The following is a 13,455-nucleotide window of genomic DNA, read 5'->3' as shown; positions in this document are numbered from 1 at the left end:
CAGTGACCCCCGGAAGGTGGCAGCCCGGGCAGACTTGCTGTGGAACGCCAAAAAGGTGAGCGGGGCGTCCATCGCACGGATCTCCCAGCCATGCTCCCAGCAGCAAACCAGTCCAGGCCCAGCCGCAGAGCCTGCCAACTCCCGGCCCAATGAACACTGGTGCTTCTACCACCAGCGGTGGGGCGCAGAAGCCTGCCCTGCAAGTTCCCGGGAAACGCCAGGGCCAGCCGCCGCTGATGGCTACGGCGGCTGGCCATCGGGATAGCCTCCTGTATGTGTGGGATAGAAGGTCGGGACGCGGGTTTTTGGTCGATATTGGTGCCGAGATCAACGTTTTACCTCCGACGAGTTATGACACCCGCAGCAGGGCACCGGGTCCCCCCCTGAGGGCCGTGAACGGCAGCACAGTAAGGACCTATGGCACCCGTCAGGTGCAGCTACAGTTCAGCTCCAGCCAGTTCACGTGGGACTTCACACTGGCCGCTGTAGCCCAACCGCTTCTGGGTGCGGATTTTTTGCGGGCTCACAGCCTACTGGTTGACCTGCCCAGGAAGAGACTGGTACACGCCGAGACCTTTCAGACGTTCTCCCTGGGTGCAGCCCAGTTGCCAGCCCCTCACCTCGGCTCCATCACGCTGTCCGACAACGACTTCACCAGGGTCCTGGCGGATTTCCCATCGGTTCTGGCACCGCAGTTCACAGCGGCCATGCCCCAACACGGCGTACAGCACCACACCCCGACCCAGGGACCACCCCTCCACGACCGCGCTCGGCGGCTTCCCCGGACAAGCTCCGACTGGCGAAGGAGGAGTTCCAGAGGATGGAGGAATTGGGGTTCATCCGGCGGTCCGACAGCCCATGGGCCTCCCCCCTGCACATGGTGCCCAAAGCGATGGGAGGCTGGAGACCGTGCGGCGACTACCGCAGGCTACAACACCGGACCGCTACCCTGTGCCGCACATTCAGGACTTTGCAGCAAACCTGCACGGCGCACGGATCTTCTCCAAGGTAGACCTCGTCCGAGGGTACCATCAAATCCCGATGCATCCTGACGACGTCCCCAAAACGGCTCTCATCACCCCGTTTGGCCTCTTCGAGTTCCTCCGCATGCCGTTCGGCCTGAAGAATGCCGCACAGACGTTCCAGCGGCTAATGGACGCGGTGGGACGGGACCTGGACTTCGCGTTCATCTATTTGGACGACATCCTCATAGCCAGCAGCAGTTGTCAGGAGCATCTGTCCCACCTCCGTCAACTCTGCGCCCGACTGAGTGAGTACGGTCTTACAATCAACCCCGCCAAATGCCAGTTCAGACTCGATACCATTGACTTCCTGGGCCACCGGATTACTAAAGACGGAGCAACCCCTCTGCCCGCTAAGGTAGATGCGGTCCGCCACTTCCCCCGACCCACCACGATCAAAGGCCTTCAGGAATTCATAGGCATGGTCAATTTCTACCACCGCTTCCTCCCTTCAGCTGCCCGGATCATGCGCCCCCTGTTCGCCCTGATGTCGGGTCCGAGCAAGGACATTACCTGGGACGAGGAATCCGCCGCCGCTTTCGTTCAAACGAAGGAAGCTTTGGCGAACGCCGCAATGCTAGTACATCCCAGAATGGACGCCCCTACCGCCCTCACAGTGGACGCATCTAACACGGCAGTCGGTGGGGTGCTGGAGCAACTCATCGCAGGTCGCTGGCAACCCCTGGCATTTTTCAGCAAACACCTGCGGCCACCCGAGCTCAAATACAGTGCTTTCGACCGGGAACTGTTGGCGCTCTACCTGGCAATCCGGCATTTCAGGTACTTCCTAGAAGGTCGGCACTTCACCGCGTTCACGGACCACAAACCGCTTACCTTTGCATTTACGAAAGCGTCCGACCCCTGGTCGTCCCGCCAGCAACGCCACCTGTCCTACATCTCTGAATACACGACGGATGTCCGGCACATCTCGAGTAAGGACAATGTCGTGGCTGATGCGCTCTCTCGCCCTACCGTTCATGCCCTTTCCCAAGGGGTAGACTTTGAGTCACTGGCAGAGGCTCAGCAGGCAGATGAGGAGATTCCGAGTTACAGAACCGCAGTCTCCGGTTTGCAGCTCCAGGACCTCCCCGTAGACCTGGGTGAGAGGACCTTACTCTGTGACATCGCCACCGGCCAGCCCCGTCCCGTCGTCCCGACAGCCTGGCGACGCCGTGTTTTCGACTCCATTCATAACTTGGCGCATCCCTCCATCCGGACGACTGTCCAGATGGTTTCCAGCAGGTTTGTTTGGCACGGACTCTGCAAACAGGTCAGTGAATGGGCCAAAACGTGCATGCACTGCCAGACGGCCAAGGTGCAGCGGCACACCAAAGCCCCACCGCAGCAGTTCCATCCCGCCCACCGGTGTTTCGACCACATTCATGTGGATATCGTGGGCCCCCTGCCAGTGTTCCGCAGAGCGCGGCACCTCCTGACTATCGTGGACCAGTTCACAAGATGGCCAGAGGCGGTCCCGCTCACCGACACCACCTCCGAATCTTGCACCCGAGCCCTGATCACCACCTGGATATCTCTCTTTGGTGTACCGGCCCACGTTACCTCCAACAGAGGCGCCCAGTTCACCTCCAGCCTGTGGTCAGCTATGGCCAGCCTTTTGGGGACTCAGCTGCACCACACAACTGCCTACCACCCACAGTCGAACGGGCTAGTGGAGCGTTTCCACCGTCACCTGAAGTCGGCCCTCATGGCCCGCCTGCGAGGAGCCAGCTGGGAGGACGAACTTCCCTGGGTCCTACTCGGCATCCGCACAGCGCCCAAGGACGACCTGCATGCCTCGTCGGCCGAGTTGGTATACGGCGCACCCCTGGTCATCCCCGGGGAGTTCCTACCAGCCCCACGGGGGCAAGAGGAAGATCCCGCAGCAGTCCTGGGCAGACTACGCGAGAAGCTCGGTAACCTGGCCCCCATAACCACTTCACAGCACAGGCGGAACCCGACCTGCGTACCCAAAGACCTGCAGAACTGTAAGTTTGTGTTTGTACGAAGGGGTGGGCATCGGCCACTGCTGCAGCAGCCATACGATGGGCCGTTTATGGTGCTCCGGAACAACGGGTCCACGTTCGTGCTGGACGTTGGGGGGAAAGAGGAGGTTTTCACGGTGGACCGCCTCAAACCGGCCCATGTGGACCTGGCGCAACCAGCCGAGTTTCCGGCACCTCGGTGCAGAGGCCGATCTCCCAAGCAGGTTCCGGCCCAGTCTGTGGACATTGGGGGGTGTATTGCCGGTTCTGGGGGGGGTGGTTATGTGGCGACCCATTTCCTGGCACATCCAAACCAGCTCACAATTAGATAGCCTAAGGGGGTTTGCGAGCACAGAGCTTTGAAGCCTCTGCGCCACGGGGGGGGCAGGTTGAGGGAGGCTTAAATGTGAGGCTGAAGATTTCGAATAACGTTTTTCCTTCGACTGCAGTTACCGACTCCGTGTTGAAATTTTAGCGCTGCATGTAGCACACCACTACAGGGCTGTTGACTTTATTTTAGTCTCTTCGGTCCTTTATTTATTGATGGCAGAAGTTTAAAAGCAAGACTTTTGAATGATGATTTTTTTGCAAGCTCTTTTGCATGCTCTTGAAACTCAAGTTGAACATAACGTGGTCTATCCATCATCAGAAAGTACACAATGTGTTCTACGACTAAAGCTGTAGATCTGATGTTTGAGCTGGTGAGAGGAAGTGCACTCCAAAATGGTTTAACTGGATGTCAAGAGGATTACTAGTGTATTACACGCTTCAAAAGTTTGACACACAGTGTCCCAGGAGACAATAGGAAAGGCAGTTATGGTCAGCAAAGTAATCAAACAGATGAAAGATCTCTTTTGATTATCACTGGTCTGGTTACAGTCAGAGATTGAACTGAAAAACACTGCATCTCAGATACTGTGTTAAAATCATCTTCAGTGTAAATCCATAATAATGAGTGAAACTGAGGAAATCTGTATTTGGAAGCACAGAACTGTTACTTTCAATAATCTCAATACTGCTGTGAGACATTTTATCACTGCCGATTATTGAATAGAAACCAATATTAGGATAAATACTGCATTCTGCATAAGGCATTATTACAAAATTGTTAATTCCTGGATGTTGCAATTTCTATCATGTGATTCATAGAAATGTTTAATTCCCACCAATAAAACCGTAAGTTGATCATACAGAATATATTGTATACTTCAATTACTTCTCAAATGTTTCATACTTGGACAATTCAACCAATCCAGTCACAAATAAATAATTCAGTTGAGCAAAAATGTTGGCATATCCCTTAATTCTAATTTTTCAGATATATGAGGGATCCATTTATCATCTGATAACAAAGAAGTTGTCCATAGTTCCCTGAAATATAAGTCGATGTGTTCTTTCCCGGCAAGAGTAAATCAATTATAATTTGAAAATTTTAAGCACGCTTTCAAAGGAACGTATTTGATCATATATTTTCAAAATCATATTTTTTTCATAACAGTTTAAATAAATATTTTGTCAACAATGGTTCTTAAAATACTAATAGTTAACATGTATTCTCAATAAATGCACTTCTTGATAAAAAAAGCGTAAGTATTTTTAATTAGGCTCAGCCATGAATAATCTCACTCTTTGGGAATTTCTTGCTCTCAGGTTGTTAGTAAGTGTTGTCTGGTAAAGATGATCCCCATTACTGAAGAGAAGAAGGTAATATAGTGGGAGAATCTTAAGATCATAAGACTATTGGATATACAAGCAGAATTAGGCTGTTTGGCCCATCGAGTCTGCTCTACCATTCTTTCATGCTGATTTATTACCCTTCCAACCACATTCTCCTGTCCTCTCCCCATAAGATTTTGTTGTGGTTTCTCATGCCCCACAAATGACCAGGAGACACAGAAGATTCTTCAAGAAGTATTAAACTTTAATTCGCAAATCAAAGCTGGGACAGTCATTGAGCTAGTCGCTGATTGCCCACCGATCCCTGGACATAGCATTTTTTAGAGCAATCTCCTGGTTTAGTTGCATTAGCATATCCAATCAGTCTATAGTTGTGTATCACAAGTACATCCACCACTATTGTTTCTACATATTGACTTAATCATGTTCTAATCTACATCTCTTAGCTACCTCTCATTAACACACCATTATCTTCTACATTCGTAAGATTTCATTTGCCTACTAAATTGGATACATGCCTAGCAAATAGCAAACTCAGACTACATAATCTACATCTCTTAGCTACCTCTCATTAACACATCATCGTCTTCTACATTCTTAAGATTTCATTCTCTAGCAAATAGCAAGTTGCAACTTTTATACTCCAATACTTTCACACCCTAATCCAGAACCTATCAACCTTTGCTTTAAATATACCCAATGACATGGCTCCACAGGTGCCTGTAGCAATGAAACACACCAATTCACTACCTTCTAGCTAAAGAAATTCCTCTTCACCTCTGTTCTAAATGGATGATCCTCTATTTTGATGCTGTGCCCTCTGGTCCTAGAATCAGCCAAGATAGGAAACATATTCTCCACACCTACGCTATCTAGGCCTTTCAATATTCAATAAGTTCAGTTGCAAGTTTAATTGTCATTCATCCATACCTGAATACCTACGAATACAGCCAAATGAAACAGCGTTACCCTGGGACCAAGGTGCAAAACACAGCACCAACAGTCACACACAGAACATGGTGTATATAACACGTATGAGATATCAGAACAATACAGTCACATTAAAAATATATATAGTTTAAAATCCCAAGTCCATGGATGCTGCAGAAATCTGCTGTCAAACAAAATTCAGTTTGACTTCTGCTGCACAAGCACTGGAAGCAGCATCAGTGCCAGCTTGGACACCACGTACATTCCCTCTAGTGCAGGGGTCAGCAACCTTTACCACTGAAAGAGCCACTTGGACCCGTTTCCCACAGAAAAGAAAACACTGGGAGCCGCAAAACCCGTTTGACATTTAAAATGAAATAACACTGCATACAACGTTTTGTTTTGCCTTTATGCTATGTATAAATAAACTATAATGTGTTGCATTTATGAAATTGATGAACTCCTGCAGAGAAAACGAAATTACATTTCTGCATGCAACAAAAACATTTTGAACTCCGAAAAAAAGACGTTGGGTTGAAGGTTACTTTTAAGTAAAATACTCAACGTCTATTTGAGTCCTTCTTGTATTTATGAAAAACGCCAAACTTAAATTTGCCGCCAGCAGCAAACCAAAAATAACGTCAGCCAGCTGTCAACCTGAAAAATAAAAGGACTATTTCACTGAACAATGAAAACATATGAATATACGTAAAATAATACGCAATTAAAATATTTATCATACTTCTTCAGGTTGACTCACACCTGACAATGCAGTCGTATTCAGTAGGGATGGATCGATGCTTAGGGGAGTGACCGGGAAGGATAATGTGTTTTTTTCCTCTCTGAACTCACAGAAGCGTTTCCCAAACGATGTTTGCATTGCGATGATTGCAGAATGTAAATACTCCGAATTTATCATGTCGTGACATTGTTTGAACTCTCTCAAATTGGGGAAGTGAGACAATGTGCCTTTCTGTAAATGTCTGGCAAGCAACGTCAACTTGCGCTCGAATGCAAAACATCCTCCAACATGTGCAGGGCTGTACGTCCTTACCCCGTTGAAGAGCTGTGTTCAGCGTGTTCAGGTGTGCTGTCATGTCTACCATGAAGTGTAGCTTTTCCAGCCACTCTGGCTGTTCCAGCTCAGGAAAGTTGAGCCCTTTGCTGCCCAGGAAAGTTTTCACTTCTTCCAGACGCGCGACAAAGCGTTTCAGCACCTCCCCTCTGGACAGCCAGCGATAAAAACACGTTGTAGCGGTTGCTACACGCAGTCAGTAAACTGCAGTCAAAGATAGCTTTATTCGAACTAAACAGCCTTGCTTTTAAGCCTCCCTCAACCCGCCCCCCATGGGCGCGGATGCTGCAAAAGACACGTACTCACAAACCCCCGTAGGCTATCTCCCTTAGCCTGAACGCTGGCTAATTGTGAGCCGGTTCGGATGTGTCAGGAAATGGGTCGCCACAACGTCTTATTTAGATTGTACAAGATCACCATAATCTTCAAATTTAGATTTACATTTCAAAAACTAACAAACTAACATAAAATACATATTAATTAAATACTGATCATGTAGCGGTGTGCTACACGCAGCGCTAAAATTACGACACGGAGTCGGTAACTGCAGTCGAAGGAAAAAAACTTTATTCGAAATCTTCAGCCTCACTTTTAAGCCTGCCTCAACCTGCAGAGGCTCCAAAGCTCTGTGCTCGCAAACCCCCGTAGGCTATCTTATTGTGAGTCGGTTCGGATGTGCCAGGAAAAGGGTCGCCACAACCAATTATTTCCCAAAGCAACAGGGAGCCGCAGCACAGACGTAAAAGAGCCACATGTGGCTCCGGAGCCGCGGGTTGCCGACCCCCGCTCTAGTGGATCTTACCCTCTCTAACCCCTCTCTCCAGCTGACACTGTGGCTTGAGTCCTAGTGTTCACTGTGACCATGCAACTTCCCCACTGACCGCCCCTACTGTCCTCCAATAAATCAGTGAATCAGACTTGCAGCATTCCACATTGACAAAATCCTACAGGGTACTGCGATCACAAGAAAGGTGACTAAGACAATCACTCGCTCTTAGCCTGCACACCTCCTTCACCTCCTTTGCGCACTGACTCCTCTGATGCCTCTCTGATGCAGGCAGCATTACGATCCACATCAAGTCCAACTTCTCCAGATTTTCTACTTATCAACAACTTGCTGATGGGGTACTTTAAGATCTTAATGTCCAGCAGGGTCCTATGTTCATAAAAATACACTTAAAAAGGACAATAACACTTTTGGTTGACCCTATAGAAGCCGCTATGACTGATCACACCACCATCTTACCGGAAAATGAGATTACAGTGAGATTTCCTCCTCATTCTTCCAAACTCCAGCAAGTACTGCCCCAGAGCCATCAATCACTCCTCATATGTTAACAGTTTCATTCTTGGACTTATTCTCATGAACCTCCAATGTCAGTATGTCTTTTCTCAGGTAAGGAGCCTAAAACTGTTCACAATTCTCCAATTATGGCCTGACTAAACCTTATAAATTCTTAGCATTACATCTTTTTATATTCTTATCCTTGCAACATGAAGGCTAACATTACATTTGCCTTCCCTATGACCTTCTCAACTTGCAAGTTAACTTTTAGGGAATTCTGCACAAGGACTCCCAAGTCCCTTTGCACCTCTGACTTTTGAATTTTCTCACTATATAGAAAATAGTCTATGCCTTTATTCTTTCTACCAAGGTGCATGACCATGCACTTCCCTACACTATATTCCATCAGCTACTGTGCTGTCTTTACGACAGTTATTTAGTTTATAATATTTTCGCTTAGTAATTCATTCAATAGTATTTTCTAGTTAGAATTAGAAGTGTTTAAAGTATATTCATTGCATGTAAAATATATCGGCATGCGATGACGTCACATCCGGTTTCGCCGCGTCTTGTGGGAAAACACCGGTTTGAAATTAGCGCGAGGGTGGGGGCTTTCCACGAGGCTCACCTGAGCACAAGCAGTTTTGCAGGCATGAGAAATCACAGTGAGAGCAACGCTGTAAGTTAATAGATAATCGATATATTGAACTAAGATGTTAATGCTGATCCTGTTAGAGGTAACGACGGTAGATAATGTTTATGCTTTCGTTAGTTAAAGAGTCGCGGATAGTTTGCATGGAAGTGTATTTAAAGTAGTCAATGGAGCAGGTAAACTCTCCCTGTATACTGCACCTTAGTGTAATGTAGTTATAGTCACCTTTGCAAGTATTTACACTTGAAATGTGATATTAAGAAAGGAACAAATACTGTATCAATCTTGTATTGTTTTATCAACAGTTTTCACCATATGTTAATGTGAAGAGTGAACAGTAAATGGTTAATCTTACTGCGATCTGGTTCTTATTAACTGTGGTTTATCTGGACGTTAAATTCGGCGTTTCGTTACACCCGAAGGAGAACGTTACAGTGAAAAAGCGGCATTATCAGGTGTTTCAAGTGCTGCAATGTCAGCTCAATCCAGCATCAAGTCGACGCCGCCCAGCGACAAGGGCAGTAAACCGACATCAAGTAAGCCCACCCAGGCGTTATCAGGTGTTCCAAGTGCTGCAATGTCAGCTCGATCCGGGATCAAGTCGATGGCGCCCAGCGACAAGGGCAGTAGAACGACATCAAGTAAGTCCACACAGGCAAGAGCCAAGGCAGAAGCCGCCAAGGTGCGACTGCATTACGCCAAACAAGAGGCAGTTTTGAAAATGAAACTGGCCACCAAAGAAGCCGAAAGGGCCGCCAGACAAAGAGAAGAGGCTGCCAGAGAAGCCGAAATCCAGAAAGAAAGGGCCGCCAAAGAAGCCGAAAGGGCCGCCAGACAAAGAGAAGAGGCTGCCAGAGAAGCCGAAATCCAGAAAGAAAGGGCCGCCAGAGAAGCCGAAGAGGCCGAAACCCAGTTGGAAATGACAAAAATATCGACAGAGTTGCATGTGCTGCAGCTAGAAGGAGAAGGAGAAGCTGCCAGGGTGAAAGCAGAGTACATAGAAGAAGCTGAAGGGTCGCGTGATCTGACCGAAACAAGTTCTGCTTTGGAAAGGACCAGACTGGAACGCACGAGCGACTATGTACAATATCAAGCAGACAGGCAGGCTCGTCTCCCCTCTCCATACGTATTCGATAACTTCCCCAGCTACGAGGAACCTCGGAGAGTCACGATTGCATCACATCCATACGAGGAAGGAAATTTACCCTCACGGCTCCGTGATGAAGTCAAGAATGAAAGAACCGACAACGCTCCTTCACCCCCACAACAGGACGGCGGGGAGGGAGAGGTTCACTCCAGGACAACAATTGTCAGCTCGAACTGTACAGAAGTTTGCGGTCAAACTCAGTCAAGCCGTTCTTGTTCCGAGATCTGCCTCACTGAGGTGTACCCTAAAGAAGCACAACAAGACATTACCAAGCGTAAAGTAACCGACGAGACGCTAGGTCAGTCAGTTTTCGTTCAAACCGAGCACGGAAACAAACTTGCACAATCAGCTCAAGATACCATTTCTTTAAAACCCAAAGACACCAAGGTCTTCAGAGATGAAGCAAATAATGGGGTTGCCCCATTGCCAATCAGAGAACCACGCCAGCGCTCACCAGATAACAAAGAGCAGGCAGTCAAACGGTTCACGTCCTTACGGAAAACCTGGAAAAGGAAACCTGAGATACAGCAACGCACCCGATTGGCCCACGAGGTACTGTGCACCCTAATGGCAGAGGTCACAGCCATTATAAACGCACAATCATTCCTACCTGTGTCTTCTGACCCAGAAAACCCCTTTATACTTTCGCCATCAACGCTCCTTACGCAGAAGGCAGGAGCACCTCCTCCACCAGGAGACTTCTCAGACAAGGATTTGTACACAAAGCAATGGAGACAAGTCCAGGCTCTGGCAAATCAGTTCTGGCCTCGCTGGAGACAAAAATATCTACCTTTGTTGCAACAGAGACAAAAGTGGACAGAACCCCGAAGGAATCTTCAAGTTGAAGACTTAGTCCTGCTCAGGGACAAGCAAGCCACCCGCAACAGCTGGCCAATGGCCAGAATCACTGTTACATTCCCTAGCGAGGATGGACATGTCAGGAAGATCGAATTGAAGACTACCGACCAAGGCGATGTGAAAGTTTACCAAAGGCCAGTTACAGAAGTTATTCTACTTCTACCCAATGACTGATTAAGAGACTAAGTTTTGTACTCTGCTCATTGTGACCTTACGAAGGTCAAGCGGGGAGTGTGCTGTCTTTACGACAGTTATTTAGTTTATAATATTTTCGCTTAGTAATTCATTCAATAGTATTTTCTAGTTAGAATTAGAAGTGTTTAAAGTATATTCATTGCATGTAAAATATATCGGCATGCGATGACGTCACATCCGGTTTCGCCGCGTCTTGTGGGAAAACACCGGTTTGAAATTAGCGCGAGGGTGGGGGCTTTCCACGAGGCTCACCTGAGCACAAGCAGTTTTGCAGGCATGAGAAATCACAGTGAGAGCAACGCTGTAAGTTAATAGATAATCGATATATTGAACTAAGATGTTAATGCTGATCCTGTTAGAGGTAACGACGGTAGATAATGTTTATGCTTTCGTTAGTTAAAGAGTCGCGGATAGTTTGCATGGAAGTGTATTTAAAGTAGTCAATGGAGCAGGTAAACTCTCCCTGTATACTGCACCTTAGTGTAATGTAGTTATAGTCACCTTTGCAAGTATTTACACTTGAAATGTGATATTAAGGAAGGAACAAATACTGTATCAATCTTGTATTGTTTTATCAACAGTTTTCACCATATGTTAATGTGAAGAGTGAACAGTAAATGGTTAATCTTACTGCGATCTGGTTCTTATTAACTGTGGTTTATCCGGACGTTAAATTCGGCGTTTCGTTACACCCGAAGGAGAACGTTACAGCTACTTTGTCGCCCGTTCTTCCAATCTGACTAAGTCATTCTGCAGACTTACTGCTTCCTCAACACTACCTGCCCCTCCACCTGTCTTTGCATCATCTGCAAACTTGACCACAAAGCCATCATTGTCGATATAAAATGTGAAAAGAAGTGTCCCAATATCAACCCCTGTTGAGCATCACTAGTCACTGGCAGCCAACCAGATAGGCTCCACTTATTGCCACCCTTTGCCTCCTGCCAGCCAGCCAATCTTATAAGTATTTATTTATTATCTCATTAGTTAGTTAGTTACTTAGTTATTTGTGTATGTATTTATTTATTTGCCTGTTTGCTGATTGATTGATTGATTGATTGATAAGCATATGGGGAGGATTAGGCTTTATCTATCCAAGCTACCATTCTTCTCTTGATGTTGGGATCTTTTCTGTAATACCAGAGGCTGTTATCTTGTTAAGCAGCCTCATGTGTGGCACCTTGTCAAAGGCCTTCTGAAAATCCAAGTAAACAATCAATTGACTCTCCTTTGTCTATCTACAGATTGTCTATCCTTTGTCTTTGTCTTTGTCTATTGTTACTTCCTCAAAGAATTTGAACAGATTTGTCAAGAAAGATTACCCCTTCAGGGAACCATGCTGACTCACCTCATCCTTAATAATTGACTAATTGTTTATTCTTCAAACCTTAAAACTCCTGTCTTTTTTTTATATAAAAAAACTCCTGTCATGCAGTCCTTCCAGTTCTTTTGGTTAAAGTGAAATCTGTTTCAAGTTTAGACAAGAATCTCAGCAGCTAAAGGAGACAATGCAGGAAGATAATTAGAAGTTGTTTTACTGAAGCTAAGCAAGGTGACTCATTGATCTGGAAATTGCTTACTATTTTTTATTGTTATGCAAAAGTAGGTAACACCTACTGAGTTAAATCTGATTAAAGCTACTGTTGTTTGTATGTTCACCTATTGCCTGAGGAATAGAGCAGAATTACATTCTTCTGGCCTCATCAGAAAAATGTGTAATGACTGAAACAAGGAGATATGAGAGGTTGTGAATAACCATCAATATGTATTTATTTGTATGATAAAAAGAAAGCATTGTTCCATGCTCAGGTTACACTGCAGTACTAAAATTACTCAGAAGTGTAAATCAGATTTGGAGTGTAAGGGATAGTTGCTCAGAAACAGTATGATGTATACTTTCACTGTTGTACTATGAAGTGTATTGTTTTGTGTTGGCAGTACAGCATGAAAACATAAAATTAGTATAACTTAGAAAAACTGTGCAAAATAAAAGCAGTAATGAGATATTGTTCATGGACCATTCAGAACACTCATGGTGGAAGGAAAGAAGCTGTTTCTAAGCAATTTAGTGTGGGTCTTCTGGCTTCTTTACCTCCTCCTTGATAGTGGTATTGAGAGGAGGGCATGCTCCAGATGGTTAGGGTCCTTAGCAATGGATGCTGCCTTTATGAGCTCTGCATCTTGAAGATGTCTGGATGGTGAGGAAGGTACTGCCAGTGATAGAGCTGACTGAGTCTCCAACCTTCTGCAGGCTGTTCCTATCCTGTGCATTGTAGTCTGCAAACTATCAGAGTGCTCTCCACACTACAGCTACAGAAATGTGCTAGTCTTCGGTAACATACCAAATCTCAAACTCCTGATGAAGTAAATCCACTAGCATGCCTTCTTCTTATTTGTACCAAATGTGTTGAGCTCAGGGTAGATGTTTACACCCAGAAAATTGAAGCTGTTACCCCTTCTACTCGTTATGTCACACTAAACATCTCATCCTAATTGCTCAACATATTCATGAGTTCACTCCTCAATGCCTGTTTTCTCACCTGCAGCCCAACCATTCTTTAATTAATTCTGGAAAGGAATGTCTAATGTAACAATAGGTCAGATTATCTTGGACCTGGCCTATTGCCCAGCC

At 46.2% G+C, this 13,455-nt stretch overlaps 1 protein-coding gene across 1 annotated transcript; it reads left to right on the top strand.

Moving 5' to 3' along the window:
* Window positions 1–8,618: 8,618 nt before the first annotated feature.
* On the top strand, window positions 8,619–11,464 carry LOC132397754 (uncharacterized). The gene is made up of 2 exons (XM_059976519.1): window positions 8,619–8,650; window positions 8,929–11,464. The coding sequence occupies exon 2, from the start codon at window positions 9,096–9,098 to the stop codon at window positions 10,800–10,802; it is 1,707 nt and encodes a 568-aa protein (XP_059832502.1). The 5' UTR covers window positions 8,619–8,650; window positions 8,929–9,095; the 3' UTR covers window positions 10,803–11,464.
* The last annotated feature ends 1,991 nt before the right edge of the window (window positions 11,465–13,455 follow it).

The sequence above is a fragment of the Hypanus sabinus genome, chromosome 8 (genome assembly GCF_030144855.1).
Source record: "Hypanus sabinus isolate sHypSab1 chromosome 8, sHypSab1.hap1, whole genome shotgun sequence".
In the NCBI taxonomy this organism is placed as follows: Eukaryota; Metazoa; Chordata; class Chondrichthyes; order Myliobatiformes; family Dasyatidae; genus Hypanus; species Hypanus sabinus.
This window is presented reverse-complemented; position numbering and strand designations above follow the sequence as displayed.

Bases quoted from the DNA above. Each gene is read 5' to 3' on its own strand.
- LOC132397754 (XM_059976519.1), top strand. From the start codon at position 9,096: ATGTCAGCTCAATCCAGCATCAAGTCGACGCCGCCCAGCGACAAGGGC.